This window comes from Nicotiana sylvestris, chromosome 8 (genome assembly GCF_000393655.2).
Source record: "Nicotiana sylvestris chromosome 8, ASM39365v2, whole genome shotgun sequence".
Taxonomy (NCBI): domain Eukaryota; kingdom Viridiplantae; phylum Streptophyta; class Magnoliopsida; order Solanales; family Solanaceae; genus Nicotiana; species Nicotiana sylvestris.
This window is the reverse complement of record NC_091064.1, coordinates 69,681,737-69,707,028: the sequence shown is the minus strand read 5'-3', so window position 1 is coordinate 69,707,028 and position 25,292 is coordinate 69,681,737. Positions and strand designations below refer to the sequence as shown.

Here is a 25,292-nt window from a genome sequence, read left to right as displayed (position 1 = left end):
TATAAAGTATAATATATAAAAATGGTACCTTATTTTTATCTTTACATAATTTCGAAAACACAAAAATAGTTTCATGTTTAGTTTAATTAATTAGGATTAGCTTTGGATTGTGTAGTATTTTTATCTTACTTTAAAATGAGTCAATTAAGGTGTTGGATCATAATTTTAAGAGTTTTAGAACTCAATTCTTGGCCCAATTCGGATTAGTCCATTAAGCCTAGGGACCCTTCTAGACTCTTCTTTGGAATAAAAAATAAATAAAGAAAACCCTAAGGACTTAACAAAAAATACCTAGGGACTAATGGGCAAAATACACAAAGATACACCTAGACCTAGACTCTACCTATAAATAAGTTCTTAAAAAATCAAAAGGAGAAAAAAAAAGAACGAAAAAAGGCTGAACGAAAAGCTGAGAAGCTGCGCAGTACGACCCCCCTTTACGTCGTCTTCTTCGACGAACCCCCCCCCCTTCCACGGACATTTTCTTCATAACGGACCTACAAGCAGCCATGGATTGAAACCACCATGAAACACCGAGAACACACAGCAACACACAAAAGAACCCTAGAGGTCTTCTTCTTCATGAGAAAGGAGAACCAGCATCCCTGAAGAGAAAAAAGCTTCGGCCATTGCACAAAAGAGATCGGCGACCCACCCCCTGACTTCGTCGTCTCCTTCACACCCCAATGCCTTCTTCAGCCATTAAAGACACCAAACCAACAGTTTTTGTCGCCGGGCCTCCGTTCACCGCGAAGCTGCCATCTCCGGTGAAGCTTCACCTCACAAACGACCACCCTCCATAGCCACCCATGAAACAAAACAGCTAGTAAGTTTTATCAACTCAAGCTCGTTTAGCATCTCTTTCCGGCGAGCTTCGAGTTCGTCGGAGGTCATTGTCCGAGTTTTCGTTTCAGCTGTTCGTCGAGGTACTATCGTTGGTTTCCGGTTCGAGTTCCATCCGAAGGTCGTTGGATTTGAGTTCGCAGCAGGTGGACGAAGATTTTGGTATTTGTTTGTAATGCAATTTCGAGAGAATTCATCATCGATGTCGTGAAAGTGAGGTTGTCGATTCAAGGTTTGTTGAAGTCGAGCGTTAGTTCGCGTTCCTGCCCCTTTGCTGCTGAATCTCGTGGAGATTTTGGGGTCGAGACAGCTTACTTATTGTTTCTACAATTGCTACTTAAGGAAAAAGGTTCATCCTTCTACTCTCGTTTACATTTTTGAGTTCTATATATGTGAATATATCATTTGAAGCATAAAACTTGTGGAAATTATTCACTGTGATGTAGATTTTTGTCATTTGATCATCTTTTAGTTGGATTTATCGATTATTTTGATTCTATTTTAATGGTGTAGTTCCTGAATATGTGATCATGGTTAGTTATTTTACTTGTAGTTAAAACTCGAAAATTGCTTGTTAATTGAACAATGTGGGTTAATATTTTCAAAGCAAGAGTTTCTCGATCATGTACTGAGTAGCTATATTAGACACGTTTGGCTGCGTTTTGGTTTGAAGCTTTGGGCCGCAATAATTTATGCCAGGCCCAATTTGATAAGAACAAAAAGCTGACCCATTTTCCTTAATTGTTCCATGATTCCTTGCCTTACAATACACCTCAAATATAGTTAGGAAATGATTCATAAAGTGCGTAGTTGTTTTAGGTGCGCTATTTAAAAATTACTTCCCTAAACTCGGGTGCACATTTATGTGACCCAAATCCAAATCTCAACAATGTTATATGAAATGTGTGGCGAACTACGGGTGCATTTATGTGACGTGGTTCGAGACATATTTTAAATGACGTTGCAACCTTCCTAAAAATGAATAAAAACGGCTATAAAGTTAAAATCGAACCATAGGCTAAAACATGTACTAAAATCAGATAATAGGCCAATTATAACAGTTGAGCGACCGTGCTAGAACTACGGAACTCGGGAATGCCTAACACCTTCTCCCGAGTTAACAGAATTCCTTACCCGGATTTCTGTGTTCGCGGACTGTAATACAGAGTCAACATTTTCCTCGACTCGGGATTTGAACCGGTGACTTGGGACACCATAATTATCCCAAGTGGCGACTCTGAATTTAAATAAAATAATTCCGTTTCGATTGTCACTTTAAGTTGGAAAAAACTCCCTTTTATACCCTTCTCGGGGGTGTAGGTAAAAAAGGAGGTCTGACACAACAAGAAGGCCGCAACAACGAAAACTTAAAGCAAACGACTCACCGATTGCTGGAGTCTTGGGCCCAAGCTTTTTATGAAAACCGACCATTCGCGAATCCCCGCCGTATGGGACAAGACCTGGCTGACCCAACCAATGTCTGCAACCAATAGAGGGGGATCGGCCTCGGCTGAACGAAGAAAAAACAGAATGATTAAGTTGCGGCCAAAATAAGAAAAATAAGCACTTAGCAAAAATACTTACGGGCATAATTCCATGCCTCAAGAAATCCATTGGCATTTGTCACTACGTCCTCAGTCTTGACGTAGAAGAAATTTAGCCAGAATCGACGATTTGCGTTATTGTCCATCTTTACTACCAGGCTTTTACTTCCATGGTGACGAATATGCAACATCGCCCCTTATGGAAATTGGGCGCAAAGAGATGCATCAGGTTGCGAAGAGAGACTCTGCGGAAGCCAATTCCATGCACTTCGTCAGCATGAGGATGAGTTTGTATATGTAAGGAGAAAGCTGGACCGGACAGATGTCGTAGTAACGGCAGAATTCCTTCGCCAATAAGGGAAAAGGAAAAGAATAGCCTACATAGAACATATATGCGTAGAATGCGCAATATCCGGGGCGGTGGATCTGCACCATATCGCGACCAGGCGGTACCGGTTGATGTGGGCCGAAATTTTGAACTTAGCCCTGAAGTCAGCAGGAGCAGCCACATCTATCTCAAATTCCACGGCCTCAGGGCCGTCCTCGAGCCGCTTTGAGAAGTCGGACCTAGCCTTCTCGTTGCGAGGGAATTATTTCCTCCACCGTAGGGAAGCTCTCGTCTTCTACAACAATGGCGACTCCATCGTCATGGGTAGGCATGCTCACTGCCAAGGGAGCCGGTTTAAATGCCCCCAGAATTAGAAAATGTATTAACCATCTTTATTTGTTTATATATGAAGAAGATGCAAGCACAAAGGAGGTATGAATAGCGGAAGTCACTAAAATCAGTGAAGATGAGGATATGAGAGTAAGGGTGTAATGGGAGCAAGAACTCTGAACAAAGAAGGAAGAAAGATACACCAGGGATTCAATACTTGAGAGTGCAAAGAATAAGGCAAAGGATCTCGTATCCCTATTTATAAGAACTCGGGCATCAATATCGAGGAAACAAATTGTCAATGCCCAGTGCAGGTATCGAAATGGCAGAGGCACAAGAAACGATACTATACATCGGGAAAATGCGTAATCATTACGCATGGTATCATGACGTCACTCTGAATCGACGCGACTATAAGAGACGGCTCGCAAAGTGCCACGTAGCCATCACGTCTGAAACGTTACTATTCAACATACTCGCCTAAATTTCTAATCGTGATTAACAAAGTCCGCTCATCAAGATCGTCTAGAGTCGACCTCAATAAGCGAAGGGACTAACTGTATAGGTCAAAATCTGCCTCAAGGAAATTTAACATGAAGAGGTATTACGAAAAGTAATTTGGTCGAGGTCACCTAGTACATAATTTCCATAGCCGGGCAGCCAATGATGGCCTAGGTCAAATGTTAGGAGCAACAGCAACAACTAATTTTGTAATAGGATCTTTTAGGAGAACTGTACTTATACTTTTAGGATTGATTAGGGGTATGTCCATATAAGTAGATAGAGAGATAAGGTGAAAGACATGTAATATTGTCTGATAAGAACACTCTTTGAAAAACTGACTCTCTCTAGATAAAATACAAACATTACCTTTGTAAAGATATTCGATTGTCTATTATTCACACTTATCTATCAGATTCGAGAAAGGTCCCAATATTCTATTATTTATCTATCATTAATCTTTTTCAGAAGAAGGAATTATCCACCTCATTCAATATTAGGTAAATTCTTCTCCTTATTTACTTTAATGTCATTTAATGCTATTTATTGCTTGATAGTCCATCATCGTTAATTATGTCTAGCCATGGAATGCACACAATATTTAATCTCCTCTCACTGCTGTCATTTATAGATCTGAGGTTGTTATCTTTAATTCCTCATGACACAAAATTAATTAGTTTAACGAAGGGTTTGCAATTTTTTGGTCAAACATAGACATAAAGGAGTTCAGATAAAAAGAAATTGCATTCTCCATATTGAGATAATTGCACTTATGCATTGGATAGGAACAATTGCACTCTCTATATTGATAGTAGTCGAAGAAACAAAACTAGATAGTAGTAGCATCTCCCCTGCAGTAAACAAGAAGAGATGGCACACCTAGACATTTAGTTCTTCACATTTCATCATACTTCAAAAAACATGGGAAATATTAAAGACAAACAGAGGGAAAGACCACCACTCCTAGATCTCTACCATTTTATTACCATCAAAACAGAGCATTTCCCAATCCCATGTCCAAAAAACAGAGTAATTATTAACTACTCTAATATCTCATGCAATTTTGACCTCGATAGTTTTGGGTTTATTGGGCTCTGGAGGAGGAAACTTCTGGACAGTAACAGTCAAGACCCCGTCTTGACAAACAGCAGAAATGGCATCAGTATTCGCATTCTCCGGCAGAGAAAATTTCCTCATGAATTTTCCAATCCTTCTCTCCATTCTAATATACTTAGCCCCTTCTTTCTCTTCTTCTCTCTTCATTTCTCCACTGATCAGCAGCACGTTGTCATCTTCCACCTGCACCTTAATATCTCCGGATTTCAACCCTGGCATGTCCACAACGAAAACATAGGAATTAGGGTATTCCTTCACGTCGGCTGGTGTTGCAGCCATTGCCTTAGCTACGTATGCACGAAGTGATGGGAGTCCGTGCATAGCTACTATTTTGCTTAAGTCCGGATAGTTTAGGACCCAAAAGCATGCTTTAGTTGCCATATTTGTAACACTATTGTTAAATTAGATTACGTGAATCATATCGAACTTGGAAAATGAATTTCTAAAAAAGTTAAACATTATTTTCTTGATCGTTAAAGAGAGTTTGACATTACTGTGGATAACTGCTTTCCTGATAAATTATTGATTAACTGCTTGATATGTTTATTTGTGTTTGACCGCGTCACATGTATGATTCGCGATCGGGGTAATAGATGCATCTATGGTCCGTGTCGTTCGACCCTCCGGCAGTGCACACTTTACTTTATGTTGAATTGGGCCGTACGACCTCGACATTATTTGCGCATGTTATATGCTTGGTACTTTCTGAGGTTTGAACTGTTTTAAATGCCTTGAAACATAGATTGTTAACTGAAATATTATCTATGAAAGAACCTGTTACCAACTGTTATTATTCCATGACATCCATGCTTAGCATAACACTTAATTTATGTTATTATTGATCCTAGTAAGTGCCAAGTCGACCCCTCGTCACTACTGCTTCGAGGTTAGACTGGATACTTACTGGATACATATTGTTTATGTACTCATACTATGCTTCTGTACTTAAATGCACAGGATCTGAGGCAGGTACATCTAACTACCAGTCTGGCGCACGTTCCTGACATTTGACCGAGATTCCACGGTGAGTTGCCCCCTTTGAGCCATTCAGCAGCTTGCCGAAGTCTCTTTTTTTGTTATTACTGTCTATTCTGTTCAGGCAGTAGGATATTTACATTCTTTTGTATATTCTACTAGCTGCCCTAATACTTGTGACAGTAGTTCCTGGCACACACATTAGTAGTATCATTTTGGGTTGTATTTCTATTGTTATGAAATTGTTAATCGTCGACTGTTTTAAATATAAGTTAAGTGAATGTTGGGATGTTTAATAAAGTAATTGAGAACTCACTAGTTGTTAGGGTTGGCTTGCCTAACTACGGTGTTGGGCGTCATCATGGCCTAAAATGGAATTTGGATCGTGACAAAAGGGTCATGTACGCATTCTCGCGTCTCGATGCCTTTAAATTTATAATAATTATGTTTTAACCACGTGTACATTCCGTATCTTAGTTTAATATCTAACTTCAAAGGAATACCTTGTGTGCATACTGTATCTAGATCAAAATAATTAATAAAATATAATAAATTAAATAAAGTGGTAATGGACAAGTCATAATCAATTAAATACAAGAATAGACAAAAAATTGATTTAGGTCTTACATTAGTCAATAGAGCGACCGTGCTAGAACCACGAGACTCGAGGGGTGCCTTACACCTTCCCCTTGATCAACAGAATTCCTTACCCAGTCTTCTGTTTTCGTAGACCATAAATTAGGAGTCAAACCTTCCTTTTGATAAGGGATTCAAGATAAAAGGTGACTTAGAACACCAAAACTCAATTCCAAGTGGCGACTCCAAATAAATAATCACTTTTCAAAACGTCACTTTAATTGGAAAAACTCTTCTAACTCAACCTCGTAATAGGGTTGTGGGGAAAAAAAAGAGGTGTGACAATTTAGGGAATTCATCGACTTTGGTGATGATAGATATTGGTGCCAATAATCTTCATAGCAATACTCCTACAGAATTTGGAAATCTTATTATTTTGAAAGAAATATATCTTTGTTCAAACAAGATATCAGGTTAAATTCCTAGTTCTGTCTGCAATATTTCTGGTTTAGAAAAGATTGCACTTACTGTCTATGTTGCGCGAACTCTCCAAAGTGTTGTTGTAGCCGTGTCGGATCCTCCAAAAATACACTAATTTTAAAGGATCGGACACGTACCCAGCAACATCTTTGGAGAGTCGGAGCAACATAACTTACTGTTAATGAGCTCTCTGGAACTCTACCTTCTAACATCGGTCATAACTTTCCAAATCTTGATGGCCTTTATCTTGGATTAAACCAGTTTAGTGGGAAAATTCCTTGCTTCATTTCCAATATCTCCAAGCTCATTTATGATTTACCTTGATCTTGGCCGCAAATCGCAATCTTGGAAACTTACAGCAGCTTCAAGTGATTAACTTGCAAGATAATCAATTGACAAATGATCCTTCTACAGGGGAATTAATTAGATTTCCTTTCTTCGTTGTCGACCTGCAAGCACATAAAGCGTATACAAACAGCATATAATGCATTTGGTGGAAATTTTACAAAGTCCTTAGCTTTCAGCATATATTGACAGGTTCATCGCATTTGGAAATGGCATCAGAGGTGAAATCCCTATTGAAATCAGTAAGTTGAGTAACTTGTTGTGGTTAAGCCTTCGAGGGAACGAATTGATTGGTTCAATTCCTCAAGAAATGGGAAACATGAGAAAATTGCAAACGTTGGGATTTTCTTCAAATAAAATTAATGGAACCATACCCGAAAGCTTATGCAATACGGAGGTCTTATATAGTAAAATTGAATTGAGTGAAAATCAGCTTTCTGGGGAAATACCAAGTTGTTTAGGGAATCTTTCTTCTTTAAGAGAAGTTTATTTACATTCAAATGCATTGAGTTCCAATATTCCACCAACTTTTTGGAGTAATAGAGGTAGTATACCAGGTCTAAGTTTGACCTCCAATTTTGTTAATGGTTCTTTGCCTTTAGGAATAGGAAGTTTAAGAAGTCGAAGCAATTTAAATTTATCAAGAAATCAATTCTCAGGACAAATTCCGAGCTCAATAGGACAGCTACAGAATTTGGTCAATCTTTCATTGTCAATGAATATATCTGAAGTTCGTGTACCTGAATCATTTGCAGACTTGGTTACTCTTGAAAACTTGGATATATCCGGAAATAACCTTCCGGAATGATCCCATTGGTAAGTTTCCAAATGGAGGACCTTTCGCAAATTTGACAGCTAAATCTTTAACTTTTGTTCCTATATCAGTTTCACTAGCATTAATAGGTATAACCATTTTCGTTTTGGTTGCTAAAGTACCGAGAGAGAAGTATACTTACGGTGGTCTTTGCATTGTGTTTCAAAGTACACTAAAGGAGTTTAGCTTAGTTCTTGAACAAGGTTCCGAGAGTAGCTGAACTGCTGATTTGATTCTTATACTTAGTAGTATACCACTATGACCTTCAAAGCAGTAGATATATACTTAACAACAATAGATTTGCAAAGGTTAGACTTATAGCTGTAACATGGTCAGTGACGGAGTCAAAATTTTTGTTAAGGATATCAAAATATATAAAAGTAAGCATACCAGGAAATTAAGGGGATTCAATACATAATAAATATACATATATTAATTTTTTACCTACTTACACAGTTTATTTTTCGGCAAAGGGTATCATTTGACACCTCTTCCTATAAGGTGGCTCTGCCAGAGCCACTAGCCACCGAACATGACAAACTGCATTCTTCAGTTCTCTGGTTATTGCTATAAGGTGGCTCTGCCAGAGCCACTAGCCACCGAACATGACAAACTGCATTCTTCATTTCTCTGGTTATTGCTATAAGGTGGCTCTGCCAGAGCCACTAGCCACCGAACATGACAAACTGCATTCTTCAGTACTCTGGTTATTGCTAGTACTCCCTCCATTATAATTTGTGAACCTATTTAATTGGACATAGAGTTTAAGAAAAAATAAAAAAATTTGAAATTTGTGATCCTAAACAAGTCAAAAAAAATCCTGATTATAAAAGCTTCTCATTAAAGTTGAAATTGAAAGTTTAAGCTTAAATATTTCCAAATTTAGAAGGGTTCACTCTTTCTAGAACGAACCAAAAAAAAATAGATTAAAATAAATTGAGATGGAGGTAGTAATATTTATTCATTGTGGTGATAGCGAGTAGTAAATAGTATTTCAGTTTGTTCACTGTCCCGATAGAAAAAATAATTGCACTCAAGATATCTACATAATCGTATTCTATATATTTATCTCCCATTATTTTATATTAAATGAGGTACTTTACTTTTTAGTATGTTTCAAAATAAATGACACATTTTTAAATTTGAAAATAATTCAATTTTAAACTCTTACATTTTATTCTTTTATCCTTAATGAAAAACTTTTATAGCCACATAAATGTCATGACCCCATAAACTTTTAAAATCACAAATTTCAAAAATATTTTTTTTTTAAACTTCGTGCGTAGTCAAACTAATTCATATAATGTGAAACAACGGATAGCAATCACAGACTGAAAAGTAGCATTTCACTTGCATTAAACACAAGATATAGCATACTGACACATTTTTCCATTCATCATACTTATAAAACATAGTAGTAGATAACCTAAAGACAGAAAAGCAAAAGATCGCCGCTCCTAGATCAAACATCAAAACAGAGAACTTCCATTCCCAAGTCCAGAAAACAGAGTAATTAATAACTACTGCTATATCTCATCCAATTTTAACCTCGATAGTTTTGGGTTTCTTAGGCTCAGGTGGCGGCAACTTCTGGACAGTCACAGTCAAAACCCCATCTTGACAAACAGCAGAAATCGCATCAGTATTTGCATTCTCCGGCAGTGTAAATTTCCTCATGAATTTTCCAATCCTTCTCTCCATTCTAATATACTTAGCCCCTTCTTTCTCTTCTTCTCTCTTCCTTTCTCCACTGATCAGCAGCACGTTGTCATCTTCCACCTGCACCTTAATATCTCCGGATTTCAACCCTGGCATGTCCACAACAAAAACATAGGAATTAGGGTATTCCTTCACGTCGGCTGGTGTTGCAGCCATTGCCTTAGCGTCACGTACATAGTTCCTTGATGGGGCGTTGACGGACTTGTCGGAATCTTCACCGGCGGCGTCCATAAGGTGCTGGAGAGTGTGGAACAGTGGTGTGTCAATTCCCATTAGCCTGAAATCCATTCTCCTCTTCTTGGTTGACTTGGTTCCAATGATCCTGGGATTTTTTTGGATGTGGAATTTTGTGAGTTTTAGAATTGAATTGCTGGGGATGTTGAGGGAAGAATGAAGATTGGGTGATTAAATAGTGGAAACAGGGAAGCTTCTGGAGAGAAATAGAAGAGGAAGGTGGCAAGTTTCTAGGAGTTTCTGTTTAGACGTTGTCCATGTTCTACATTCGTCTAGAATGTGGTCGAGTTACATGTCGTTCAAATTGCTAGCATGTAATGTATTTTACATTTTTACTCCTCTCCGTTTGGGCTCTTTTTTTATTTGTCTTTTAACTTTTAGCTCTATTCATTTGTCGTGCAAAAATAATTTATATAACCATATCACGTGAAAATAATTATTTTATAAATATTTATAGTAGATTAATTAATTTATTATTATAATATATTAAAACACACTGATCATTAAAATTATCTTTACCTAACAGTGCAGATAACTTAAATATTTTTTTTGTTTTGCTATATAAAAGCAACATTTTGGACAGGGATGCGTAAGTTTCAAACAAGGTTTGATGGAAAGTGAAGTGAGACTCAAATAGCAAAATATATTAGGAAATTCACATAGATATCTTAGGCTATTCTCCTAGGAACTTAGATCATTGTTGGGATAACTTACTATCAACCATACAACAAGTTCACAAGTTTCTCCTTCGAGCAATGAACCATCCTCCCATACACCATATGTCCATATCTAGCGTGAGACGAATACGATAGCGCATGCTCTAGCTAGCAGTGGAAGAAATAGTACATGGGCCTCCCATGAATTAGCTGGGAATGAAGATACTTGTTGGAAATATGAAATATCCTTCGTTATTTGCTTATTTACTTTTCTGTAATGATTTTATTGAGATTGAATCAATCACAATTAGTCCTTTTATATAATGAACTTCCTTAATTTTTCGTATTTAAATTGAAGATCCTTTCATTAGTCAAATCTATATATCTATATCTATATAAATATATAAAGCAGGGGCTAAAAAAAGGTGATGTGACACTTTCATAGGCCAGTATTTATATTTATCTATTTTTTCCTTTTTTCACAATTTTATTTTCCTTTTATTTTTATTCTACTAAATAGAACAAGCAAAACGGTTTCGATTAATAAACACTCCAAAAGACGCCTTTTCATATTCCACCAGAAAAGAGCCACCCTTGCGATTATCTATCTTCCTGATTAAACGATCTCTCTCTCCATTGAAACTGATGGCTTGACTTTTTTTTCCCCATTGTAGAAAACTGATTTTTTTACCTATCTCTTAATCCGGCAGAGGACAATCCGCAAAGCCACACTTAATCTTCAACAGAGTAAGCACATAATATCAGTCGACAGTACCTTCTCTCTCTTTGCTACTGCTTCTTCTTCCCCTTTTCCCGTTTCCATTTGATAGTTCTATCTATTTGCCTTTTCATGTTCCCATTGTTCTGATTATAGCTGCAGATTTTATTCATTTTTTCTTTGTTGTGTAGTACTTTGCTTTTGGGGCTTTCTTTATTTCACAATTCGTTGTTTTTCTGCTTGCAACTTTGCATGCAGTTCAAATTTGTCTAATTGATTTGCTTAATAGAACCACTTATTGGTTGATTCTCGTGTTGATTTCCTCTTTTAGGTTTCAGCATTCGCTCTCTATGATCCAGTTTCATTTATTTACGTCAACGATTTTGAGCAAACCTATTCTCACCCGTTTGTGTTGTATGATTTCAATTTCTCTTTAAATTTATTTAACTATTTTGGTGAAACACTTCGCTTATTCGTTGTTATTGCGTTGATTATTCCCTCTTGTATTTTGATTATTTATAGTCTTATAGCAGAGATGTGGCAAAGTGCAGAACCAGGGCCTACATAGGTCACTCTTAAAATTTATGGTTCATTTACAAATGAGGTACTATATTTGTTTTGCCTTTTGATTTACTTATGTTGCAGTTGGGTCTAATGTATGAGGGAGAAAATGAAATTGTCTTTTAAAGTAGATGTATTACAAGTATGTATCAAAAACTTGCCATGATTTCATAGAGATTGCTTCGAGAGGGTATTATGATATGTCAAATTTCACAGAGTCATAACAGTTTTTTCCCTCATATCCTTCTGACGTTGTCAGATTTTATATGATTTTAGATCTTTATTTATACTATTTTTTGGTTGGATTTCATTGTTTGGGTTGGAGATCCAATCGGTACGGGAAGAGCTGGAGAATAATCTATTTATTGCTATATTGTAGTCTAAATGGATTTTTGACTACATTTAGCAACACCAGTTAGAACTACTGGTGAAAGTTGATTTCCCTAGTACTAAGTTTCATAACAATTCATGTCCTTTGAATTCTGACTTGCTAGAGCGTGTTACGATTTTGTTTTAGATTTTTCTTCTACTGTAGGTCTTCAATGAAGGGCATATGACCTTCTGAGAAAAAGTAGTTACTAAAGAATTTAGCCCAAAAAAAAGGTGTGTTGATAATGTCTCCCTTTCTTCCTCTTCTTCCTCCCAGGTAACACATACTTCAATTACATGCATTACTTGTGTAATGCTTTTTTAGAGTTTAGATCCTTAATGAGTATGCTTCTTATTGTAAAACTGTAGGGCTAAGCGAGCGTGTTTAGCATTCCTAAATTTGAGAACTCAAGTTCAGAGAAATACCAATTCCATTTGCTATACACAAATGGGATACTTGGAATCTCATTCTCCGTTGGTCATTCCTATTTCCTACATAGGCGCAGGAAAGCACGAAAGATAGAAATTTCTATCATGATAGCAATTTTGACTAAAGATATTGAACTGGTACTTGTGCATTTCATTTGTATTACTTTCTTTTTTTCATAAAAACCTTTTACTACATTGTATAGAGAAATTATTTTTGAAGCTTTTAGGGAAAACGACTTTTTGTTGTTAGAAGGCAAATTTGTGATTATCGGCATCAAGTGTCGTCCTCTTAGGTATCCAAAGATAGAGTACTATGTTATGTTGGCAGCAGTTGAAGTCCACCATTATACCAGAAGTGAATTTATCTTCTTATATATGTGTTTCTAGATATCTAAACTCTGTTTTATGTCATGCCGGCTTTTACGTATGGTAAGAGTTGGTGTAAGAGGACTAATGCATCTTCTTACTGCTGTATCTCGTACCTAATTTTGAATTAATCTGTCTAATCCCTTTCGCCTGAAATAGTATTTGTAACACACTTTTATTGTCATTTTCAGTTGTTCATTGTGGAGCAATGTGTCAACGGGTTGCACGACAAAATATGTTTTCGAAGTAATTGACTGCATTTAAGAGAAGGATATGTTTCTTCTAAAAGAGCTCATCAAAACTCATAATTTTCAAAAAAAAAAATATTTATATTAGATACAAGTACTCACTAGAATATTGAATTCAAAGATCAGTGGTTGTACTTTATACTTTATCTGTATGAGTAGTTCTAATTAATTGAGTTATGTTAGTGTGAGAAAGTAAGAAAGGTTGGCCATCAGGACTCTTACTAACTTATGATGTGATGCAATTTGTAATTTCTTCTATTTAATTTGTATTTCTATATCAGCTTGGATGTAATTATGGTATCGTAAATAAAAAAAATTATTTTTTCTTAACAAAAATATCTTGGTCTCTTAGTGGCATTTTGGATTGACATCCATTGGGAAAGCTAAATGCATTTTATCGCGATAGGCTAACACAATCCGATTCATTGCATCACTGAGTGTTTCTAATTACTATATAATATTTCAAATTTTAGGAATGAGCGTATATGCACAATCATCTCAATATTAGAGTAAACGGCGGACTTTGTGCAGTAATAAGCCATATGTTTCGGTATGATATATATGTAAATAGTTTCCCTTTTTCAATAATCACCTTTAACTAACCATTCTGCTCTTTTGTATTCCATATAATACATGTAAGCATTCACTTCATATTCTGCGTTTGCATTACTTTAATTGAACAAGATTATATTTTTCGCATTAAAGTCACAACGAAGCACTTAGTTCCTCCAGAGCTCCAGAGAGCTAGACATATCTATGGCACTTCTTAAGGTATTGAAATTAGTTGTTTTGTTGTCTGTGGTTTGTCGAAAGAGTAGTATAATGTAGGCCATTAACAAAAGAGTAGGCTTTTGTCTCTCAGACAACTATTAGAACAGGTACAGTGTAGTGTGCCAGCCTTCAATTTCCCAAGCTACTAGACATGTACTGATTATACTCGTAATTGATTAAGGAATGCTTCAAAAAATATAGTTGTAAAAAAATCAGTTTTAACTTTTCAAAAATTGTTTAATTTAGAAAATAATTGTTTGATATTACTAATGTTCTTTAACAATCGATGCGAAGGCGGCAAATTCACTAGTATAATTATAATTGAGGGTCCTAATACAGGTTATGTGACACTCCCATCTAGCAGAAACTCAACTTTTCTTTTTCTGTGATTTTTTACGATTTTCTCTGATTTTTCACCATAAAAAACCAAAGTCACCATATACGAAAAACATACAACGCTTCAAAAACAACGGTTTCTTTTCCTAACACATTCTTTACTTTCTTTGTTCCCCTTCTTCTCTTCTTTCTCTGTATTCATCCTCTTTATCTTTCTATTTTCCTATTATCCTCTTTGATGCACCTTCATAGATTTACTTTAATTCCTTAGCTAATCTTTAAATTCTTTTCTCACCGCCGTTTCCAATTGCTTTTTCAAGTTACTTCCGCTTTGATTGTTCATTTTGCTCCGTCTTTCACTTACTCCTTGCCAGCGCAGAACAAGTGGATAACAATTGCTTATTTTGACGCCCATGAAGTGTTTGAAAATATGGCCCATAGTTGACCTTGCCCACGGATTCAAGATATGCTGCAAATTTACTCAACACTTGCCGGTCTGTAATCCTTTCAAAGTAATGTTTACCAACTATGCTTTCTTTGCATATCTTTTCAGCATTTTAAATGTCAGACCGTTGAAGTTTGACAATTCAGTTGAGAACATCATTTATTTTTCTTTTTAGGTTGATAGATGGTATTGCAAACTAACAAAAGGCTGTCAAAAGATTCAATTTTACCTTCTCCATTCGTATTTGAGGTACGCCCCAAAGATTCTTAACTGTTATGCTTTTTGCACAATTGATAACCATGAGTATAAAGATATAATATACATAACTTTTTCAAATTTGATAATTAAGGGCGTCTCTGATACGTAGTACAAGAATTTTGCTTTACTTATAAAGATTTATCATATGTGTATATAATTTATTGATGGGTGAAGAAAATTAAGGAGGAAGAAAACTAACTACCCTACAATCCATATCCATGCAAATACCAAATTGGAAAACAAAAACTAAAGGAAAAACAAATAAAGATTAAGACTCACCAACGGTCATTGCAGCGATGAAGAGATGAGCGAAGGTAGTTAAAATACTAAATCGATATCACAGAAATAGTGCTAGAAATAAGAGAGAAAAAGAAAAATACAAAATCCAGAGAAGAAGATACTCATAAAAATGCACATATGAGGCGACATAGGCAGAGTTAAGTGCAATCAATCATTATTAATGGTTAAGGAGATTTTTTTTATTTAATAGTGATGTCTGATGACCATTGAACTTAATTTTTATGTCCATAAATATTGATTATAGTTTACTCATATGGAGTTTAGAGTGGCGAAGCCAGAAATGTTTCTAAGGGTATTCAAACGTGAAAGAAGTAGAAAAAAATTCCGACAAAGGGTGTTCAATATAGGTTTTATATATCTAAAATTAATATTTTACTTATATACACAGTGTAACTTTTCGTAATTTTTCGGCGAAGGGTGGTCAGTTGACCATCCTTTGCTCAAGGTGGCTTCGCCCATGGTTTAGACTATATTAGATTTTCATTGTAATCTCAGATATTAGTACTCGATAGATCCTGTTACTTCTTATTTTCATTTTATTTTATAGAATTCTTGCTATATTAATATTATTATACTGTTATCCTCTGCTGGAAAATCCCAAAAGCCTCATTACTTTGACTGTTTCTTGGTGATGTTTAAATGGATCTTACGCTCATCTATTCTTCTTCTTGAAGTCTGGATGTGTTATGTTGAATCTGTCATTTTGTTGACAGGTTGGATTATCCTCTCGCCTGACTAGGTACCTGGCACGTGATGTTACAGCTCTTTAAGATGCTGCCATTCAGGTAGTCATTGCTTTGGCTTAAGATTTTGTTTCAGTCACAAATATGTTTAATATTTTGTTAGGTAATTTAGCAAATATTAGTTCTTCATTTTCCCTGGCTGAGTTTCCTTTCACTCTATTTTTGACTTGTAGGAAGCTTATTTAGGTGGTAATAACCTTCAATTTTCAGATTATGTCTATTATTTTATGGAAAACGTGCAAAGGTTGCATTTTTTCTTGGGTCTTATATAGCGGTTCTATATAAATTAAAAGTTACAATACTCTTTCTAGTGGAATAATAAAAATATACCTGCTTTGTATATTGTGTATAATTTTAAACCAGAAGGACACCGGACATTTACATCACTTTATTGGGGAATGAGGCCGGTAATGTGCTTAGATGTATGGTTCTCCTTTATAATTGAGTACCACCAATATAACACAACACAAATTGTTTAATTGCCACGAGGATAGTGTATTAGTCTTCTTGAGTTATCCTTCTTCTCTAGCATTTTATTCCGTAATGACAATTGCAGTCATTTGAGATTATGAAAGTAGAGATTTCACAAAATTATCATGGATGCTTATGAGAAACATATGATCTTCCTCCCTTGAGTTTTTCGTTATTGAATATGAATTTTTTGTATATACGGAAAGTAAGTAATGTTCACATTATCTTTGCACGTGTATGGAACTTAATTAAAATTTGTCAATAATTTATATATAAATATAAAGCTAAAAAATTAAAATCTAATGGGGAACCTCCCCATGCTCACGGATGTACTATTTATCTCTCTTTTTTTTTTTTTGGAATTTCCCCATCTACATGATTCTTAAATAAACCCACAAGGAAAAACACATCACTTTTGAATTGCTTTACAACTTCTTCTTTTTTTAAATGTTTATTCGGTCGGGTGATTTATACACAGTTTATTTGCCTTGGTGCAGTTTATTCAGTAGAGCAGAGATGAGCAACTTCGTCAACATTGAATTTCTCTTTGGATCAGTTTGTGTTTCCTCAACTCTCAGTATATTTTTGTTTCCACATTATTACCTCCACTTTATAGTTGTAAAAAAGTAAATTGTCCATAAGTTTTCAAATAAACTATAGTAAATATTTATCCTGAAATGCAAATTTGGTTCGTTAGGTTCCTTACTTCTTTGGCGAGAACCAAAATAAATATGTTAGGAATTATGTTAAGATATGTTTTCCCTATAATTATAAAGAATTTTAGCTTTCTGATTTGTCTTTAACTATTACAACTATTACATATATTACCTTTAAAATTTGACTCGGATAGCTGGATTAATTCATTGGTTTATAAACATATGTAACCTTCATATTTGACTGTAACGCTAAGCCACATTGCAACCACTAAAACTATTTCTAATTTATTTGTTTAATCAAATTTCGTATTGTCAAATGTTCATACTGATTTCTTCTTTTTAGGTTTTACAAATCACTCTTTACGATCACGTTTTGCTTCTCTCAGTCAGCAATGGCGAGCAACACTAATCTCCCCATTTTGTGCTTTCTGATTTCAACTTCTTTTTAATTTTATAATTGTTGCTTATCAGTTTTGGTTGCAATTATTTGTATAAAGTGATTAAGTTGTCGCTTTGAGGAAAGCTCTTCTCAACATCAAAGGGTGTATCTTAACACTGGATAGGTGGACTTCAAAATCGTAAGATGGCATCACTTACCAATTATGTGAAGTTCATAGCAGGAGATTTAGAAAATAAGATGTGCGCTAAATAAGATATGAAGGGACTGTATATTGGGGAGCTTATACAAACGTGTGTGGGCTTTCTGTTAAGCATAGACATGATTTTCTCAATCTACATGTCTATTCATCAAATAAATAGCACTTCTTTTAATTTAATCAATATGTATGGTCATGGATCATCAATAATGATACATCTAATGCCATTCCCATGACTTAAGCTACTCATTTGATACATTTAAACCACTTCTCAATTGGTATTAAAATTCGAAAATGATTGTGATGGAGAAATTGTTTAAGAAGGCTGAATGCATTTTGGACCTCTATTTATAGTGTTGTGGGATGTTTCATGAGAGGATGTGCATTTGTGAATTTTCATGTATTTAATAGCTTTAAAGATCTAATGTGAATGGAAACGTTTCATATTAATCTCATCCTTTGGTGAAATGCTCATATTTCCTATTGCCAAGGCTAAACCAATTTCTTTTTGTTTCAAAGAAAACGTTTTACTGTAAGTTTAAATATTCTTCCTCAAATTTAAAAAATGAATTTATGTTTTTAAATAACCGCACGAAACGCGGAAATTTCGCTAGTAATAATAATAATAGAAAAACCATACAACTAGCATAATGAAAGGAGGTCAGCCATGAGGGCAACATGTTGGTAGATGTGTTCATGAAAAACGAAAAAGCTGAATCAAACCGAAAACACACTTAAACCATAAGAAAAAGATCGATATATTTTGGATTTGATTTGGTTTTGATTTTTAATTTAAAAACAGATAAAATATGATTTGATTTTGATTTTAAGCAAAAAATAATCGAAAAAATCGAATCAAACCAATACTATATAAATACCTATTTAAAAATTACAATTACATGTATATATGTATATTTTTATATAAGTTTAATAAAATTTTACGGTAACCTCTTAGAGTCTTGATTTGTAATCTAGTTTTTTTGCCTCTATAGTAATTTAGTTCTTTGTCTTTACTTTTTAGTTTGGTTTGTAATTTTTATTTTGATAAGTCCAAGAATCTATTTTATGTTAAATAACTTATTTTTAATTGAGTCCTTAAATTATTCATCACTATTTAGTTCAATTATCATCAAAATATTTTAATAAATAATAAAATTCCTAAAGATTATTGGCTTGGTAGTATTATGCTAGAATATAGTCGGTAAAATATGTGCATGATAATGTATTTCACATTTTTTAAAAGAAATGACAAAAATACAAAAAAAAAATCGATAAAACCTGAAGCGATGGAAAATGACTCAATTAGATTGGTTTGGTTCCAATATTGAAAATTGGTATTATTTTGGGAGAAAAACTGACCCAAATCGTATCATGAGCACCCGTACTTAGGAATATACTACCCCAATTGCGTTAATTTTTTTGACATTTTCATTTTTCTTAGAAAACTGAAATGAAACAAAGCATTATATTCGAGTTCCGTATTTTCGGTATAATAAAATACAATTTTGCTTGTCATGATGTTTTTAATTGTATAACATAACACATAAATTATTACCGTTATATCAAATTAAACCACATTGTTACTGCTTATTCAGACACTCATGAATTCCCATCTATTCTTGAATTCGGGATGTCCTCACTTTATTTCATTGCTAATATTATCTTTTATTGCTTCTACAAGTTTCAAAATTTCTAGCTTAGATAACCAACCGATTAAGAAGGTATAATACCCTCTGAATTAAACTAACATTACTAACCATTATTTGGATCATGCATAAGTTAAAGTTATATTTTTGACAAGGAAAATGATAAAAAAATGTGTCCTTTTCAATTCGTTCTTAGTCAGTACCTAAACCAAAATAGTATTAGTAAGTATTTCAGATGCCATATTGGCAGGGCGTATGCAGAAATTTTTGTAAGCGGTGTCGAAATTTATAAAAGAACTGGAATGTTACTTTGATTATCATACTTTTAGACAAGAAATAACCTTAGTTTATTGATTTTGTTAAGTCTTTAGTTAAAAAAGATTTTGAATTCAACTCTACTTCATCACAATTTTTAACTACAAAGGCTCTCTCAAATATTTACAAAAGAAAAATGTGCTAGTTGAGGTTTGAACCTTTGACCTCTTAGAGCAAAATCAAGCACAAAACCAACACACCAAGGCACAATTTATGTCAAATGGTATCATTTTTTCTTACTTATCCGTTTCCGTACAGTATTAATACATATATTTAGTAAAATTATCCGACGAAGCGGTGTCGCATGACACCGCTTGAGGAAGCGTGCATCCGCCCCTGCATATTGGTCATGAAGGAGAATGTTTAGATTGTCCCTCTTCAATTGAGGGTTTTCTCTCTCTACAACTGAGAGCTTTTTCCCCTCTGTGGGGTTTTATTCCTCGACTAAACTTACCAAATCTACAAGAAATCACTTCAATTTCACCTCTCAATCACACCCTCAAGTATATTTCAATAAATAAACCTATCAAAATTGCTACTTTCATCCTTTTTGTTCCCCAATTTTTGCAAACTTCTGTTCTATATACCAAATCCTAAATCATAAGTATCAGGAATTTTACAGTGCGAAGATGGAGAAATTACAGAACGCCTTCATAAATTTATTCTAATGGAGGAAGAAAAGGAGGTTGTGGCAATAGCGTTTCCAGATATTCAGACAAGCATGAAAGAATGTGAAGTAAGCCTTCTTGGTAAGGTGATCTCTGACAAAAAGGTGAATTTTCATGGAATTAGGAACGCTATGACTCTGGCTTGGGGAAACCCTATAGGATTACAAATTAAAGAAATCAAATGGAATTTTTTCCAGTACATTTTCAAAGACAAGGAAAGTTTGGATAAAGTTAAACTTGGTACTCCATGGTTATATGATAGATACCTCTTCAATATTCATCCTCGGAAACCAGGATTTGAGAGTGACTCTCCAATTTTTAACGAGAGTAATATGTGGGTTCAAGTTTGGAACATTCCTTTACACTGGATATCAAAGGATGTTGGTCGAAAAATAGGGCATGCGCTAGGAGGTATCTGTAACGACCCGAACCGTCGTTTCCAGTATTTTCGTCTCGTATTCCCCGTTAAATGCTTATTCATATTTTAATATGTGTACTTGATGAATTTGAGTCAATTCGGATCGAGTTTGGTATGAAATGGGACAATTAGTCTTTTTAAGGAAGAATTAGTTTGGAAAAGTCAACCGGACGTTGACTTGTGAGTTAGAGGGCTCGGAATTGAATTCTGATGATTCGGTTAGTTTCGGGGGATGATTTAAGGCCTAGGAGCGCAATCGAAATTAATTTTGGAGGTCCGGTGAAGAAATTAGCTCATTTTGGCGAAGTTAGTATTTTGGCGATTTCCGGTTGATAGGTGAAATTTTGATCCGACGGTCGGAATGGAATTCCGAGAATTTCTGTAGCTTCGTTATATCATTTTGGACTTGTGTGCAAAATTTGGACTTGTGTGCAAAATTTGAAGTCAATCGGACGTGATTTGATAGGTTTCGGCATCGGAAATAGAAGTTGGAAATTCTAAAGTTCATAAAACTTGGATTGGAGGTTGATTCATGATTTTAGCGTTGTTTGATGTGATTTGAGGCCTCGAGCAAGTCCGTAATGTATTTTGGGACTGGTTGGTATTATTGGTCGGGGTCCCGGGGGCCTCGGGTGTGTTTCGGATGCCCAACGGGTCATTTTTGGAAGATTTTTGCCGTTTTGAGCATAAATGTAATGATCTAAAGGTTCATTTTTAGTTCTAGAGATCCAAATTTGATTTTGAGACTTCCAGAATTTAAATCATGAATTATAGGACTGATCTGGAAATTTTGGTTTAATTTCATCAAGTCGCGATTGGGTTTTTGACGTGAAATGTGAGTTAATTGTTTAACGAGTGAAATGGGTATTGAACTAGGCAAACGAGCTCCAAATTGAGTTTCGATTGAAGGGCTGTGTTCATATTATTATTTGTGACTCATAGGAACAATAATCGTCTAATTCCGAGTTCGTATGATGGAGTTAGAGTAATTTTAGTGAAAAATGGTTGTGCTGCAAATTTCTTAAAAGCTGCTGTATTTTCTGCAGCAGTGAACAGTACCCGTGCGTGAACAGTAACCGCGCGGGTGAACAGTGAACAGTGACCTCACGCGCATGAAAAGTGCCCCCGCGTGAACAGTACCGAAAATTTCTGGACAGATTTAATGTCCAGCAGTCCGAGTTTGGTCATTTTTTTTGACTTCCAAGCTCGAATTTTGGGCGATTTTTAGCAAGAAATCTTGGGAAATCTTGAGGTAAGTCACTTGTGATTATTTCTACTCCATAATATTGAATTATCATCGAATAATCCGACTAGATTACATATTTTTGAGGAGTAAATTGAAGATTTAGGCCTAGGGATTTGAAAATAAGATTTGAAGATTTGAGGGGTCATTTGAACTCCTATTTTGGTAAATTTTATATGTACGGACTCGTGGAGAGACGAAGAATCCGGTGATGTGACTTTTGTAATATTTTGAGAAGTGGGCCCGGGGCTCGGGTTTTGCGAATTTAGTGAATTTCGATATTTTTCGAGTCTTTTCGATTGGGTTATATTCCCTTAGCCTATTGTAATGTATTCATTGTGGTTTTGACCAGATTCGACGCGCGAAGAGGTAAATTCGAGAGGCAAGGGCATAGCGGAGTAGACATTGGACCGTCTTGAGGTGAGTAATGATTTTAAATGATGCACTAAGGGTTTGAAACCCCAGATTGCACAACATACTGCTATGTTGAGATGAGACATGCGTTGTATGACGAGCGCGGGGTCATTTACTATTGGGGGTTGTGACTTGGTCCATCCCAGTTGATATTTTTACCGCGTAATTGATAAAGATTTATTGTTTTTCACTATGATTGGGCTTATTGCCATATTTGGGCTTCATGCCAATTATCTGAAATCTTTTGTGAATTTACATCACTATTTTCCTCACGAATTGAAATATTATTTGAACTCAGTCCAATTGAATTATATTATTTTGTGAACTCAGCTACATTTATACTCAACTCGAGATTTAATGATATTTATAATGCTGTTGAGCTGAGCACTATTGTTTTACTGATGCCCAAGAGGCTTATGATTATTTTCTGGACTGATTGAGGCCGAGGGCCATACGTGAGGATATGTTGAGTGATGTGAGGAGGCTTTCAGGCCTTGAGTGTTATATGAGGAGGCTTTCAGGCCTCGTGTGTGATGTGTGAAGGCTTTCAGGCCTATTGATATTGCGTTTGGACTGTAGGAGCCCCTCCGGAGTCTGTACACACCCCCAGTGAGCGCAGGGTACCCAGGTGAGTTGGGAGTGGGCCCGAGAGGCCGTTGCTTGTGTGTGGTGATTTGGGAGTGAGCCCGAGGGGCTGATACTATACTGAGATTTACATATTGACCCCGAGGGGCAAGCTTTTGATTTATCCTTTCTGTGGAAATTATTTGTCTCTACTGTTTTAAAAGAAGAATTATCTAATACTCACTATTTTACTGTATAACTGATTTTACTGCTTGGGATAGCGCTATATTGTGCCGTTATGAGATTTCATGTTTTCAGTCGTTATTTATTTTTAATACTCACTGGGTCGGAGTACTCACATTACTCCCTGCACCATGTGTGCAGATACAGGCAGAGCTGAGTTCGCTCCTGAGCGTTGATTCTTTCCAGACCAGGCGGTGACTAGGAGTAACGAGGTAGTTGTTGACGTCCGCAGCCCCGTTTTCTCCCTTATCTTTGTTATTTATGATAATTCCAGACTTTGTAAAATATTAGTAAACTCTGTAGTAGCTCATGACTTGTGACACCCCGATTTCGGGCTGAGTTGGGAGGATTTTCCTTGTTCTATCACGTTTATTTCGCATTTAAGATTATATTGCCCATGATTTAGACTTATTCCTGCTAAGTAATTATAAAGAGATGTAATGTTTTGTTGATTGGCTGGCCTTGTCCTCACGAGAGGCGCCATCACGACCGGGTTGGGATTTTGGGTCGTGACAGTATCATTGATATTTTCATTCCTAAAAATCGAAGTAAAGAAGGTCAGTATATGAGGCTTAAAGTCAAGACGAATATTAATAAGCCACTGCTTAAAGGGAAATAGATCAAGTTAGGCTTTGAAACTATAGGGTTGAATTAAGATATGAAAATCTACCTTATGTTTGTTACTATGGTGGTGTTCTATGATATAATGATAAAACCTCTATACAGAGGGAACAACATTTACGATTAGGAAATCTTAGAAGTGACCAGTTCGGGAGATAGCTACAAGCAGAGAACAATACATATTTCTCGGAAAGTCAAAAGCATCAAGATTTTAACAATGATAGAGTGGGACGACATACAATGATGAGGAATTGTAACTATAAATTGGTTGAGGAGAAAAGATCTAAAGGAACCAGGGAAGATTTGCAACATATGGAAGATGATGGGGACTCGATGGATACGCAGGCTGGTATAGAGAAAGAGAATGTCCGGATGGAGCAAAATGGATCACAGGGGAAGGAAGTCATGGATTTGCAAGCAAATGATGATGATAGTTTGAATGACAAAGTGGAATTAAATCGGGTGCATTCTCTGGATGAAGAAACAATCCAAATCTATAGCAAAGATGCTGGCCAGTTCCACACGAACACTTTGCAAAAAACTAAACTTCCAGTGTGTTCATATTCACAATCACTTTTGAAAGGACAAGGTGATATTGCAAGGAACCTTCATGATAGTGCGATTATACCAGCTAAAAGGTTAGTTGCTGATGTTTGTATACATGTGTTTGGGAAAGAAAACAAAGAGTAGGATGGTATTGAGAAGACGATATTACAGCACCAAGAGAAAGCTACTGGTGATGAACATAATAGAGTAAATGGGAGTGATGTTGTTACTGGGAATGAAGCAGTCAATTTAGAAGGTCCTAATATGCTAATTAATATCCGATTATGGAAGAGTTCAGTTTAATGGGGGTAAAACGGAACGATAAGGAGATAGTTACACCTATAACTATTGTAAAATGTCAAAAGAAAGAGGTAGTGTGGGAGGCCAGCCTGGAATGGTTTCCCTTGATGAAATAAAGTTGTTGGCATAGAATTATCGAGGGTTGGAGGGATCCTTGACAGTTCCCTGTTTGAAGGAGAAAATGTATCTCCACTCCCTGGGAATGTATTCTTTTGTGTGATACGAAGAACCAACAATCACGACTTCAGTGGCTACGACAAAGTTGGGATGCAAAATTCATACATTGTGGACCCTGTCGGACTCTCTTGTGGACTCGCCTTACTCTGGAATGAAGACACTTTGATAAGTAACATTTACTCTTCATCCTATTTTATTGAGTTCTCCATTTATGATAATGAAAAGAAGATTAGTTTTTGTTGTATTTTTGTATATGCTAGTACAGATAGAGAAACTAGAAAGAAACAATGGGCTGAACTTATTACTAGATCAATATCTTGGGGAAACCATTGGATGTTGCTAGGGGATTTTAATGATATTATTGATAATTCTAAAAAATATGGGGGAACTATGCGGGCTCCTTGGACTT

General features: G+C 35.7%; 2 protein-coding genes across 2 annotated transcripts; both read right to left on the bottom strand.

The window, feature by feature from the left end:
• Positions 1 to 4,599: 4,599 nt before the first annotated feature.
• Positions 4,600 to 4,941, bottom strand: LOC138875180 (17.3 kDa class II heat shock protein). The gene has a single exon (XM_070154004.1). The coding sequence runs from the start codon at positions 4,939 to 4,941 to the stop codon at positions 4,600 to 4,602; it is 342 nt and encodes a 113-aa protein (XP_070010105.1).
• A 4,240-nt stretch (positions 4,942 to 9,181) lies between these two features.
• LOC138874599 (17.3 kDa class II heat shock protein-like) lies at positions 9,182 to 10,031 on the bottom strand. The gene has a single exon (XM_070153327.1). It carries the CDS (start codon positions 9,857 to 9,859, stop codon positions 9,386 to 9,388), a length of 474 nt encoding a protein of 157 aa, XP_070009428.1. The 5' UTR covers positions 9,860 to 10,031; the 3' UTR covers positions 9,182 to 9,385.
• Between the last annotated feature and the right edge of the window lie 15,261 nt (positions 10,032 to 25,292).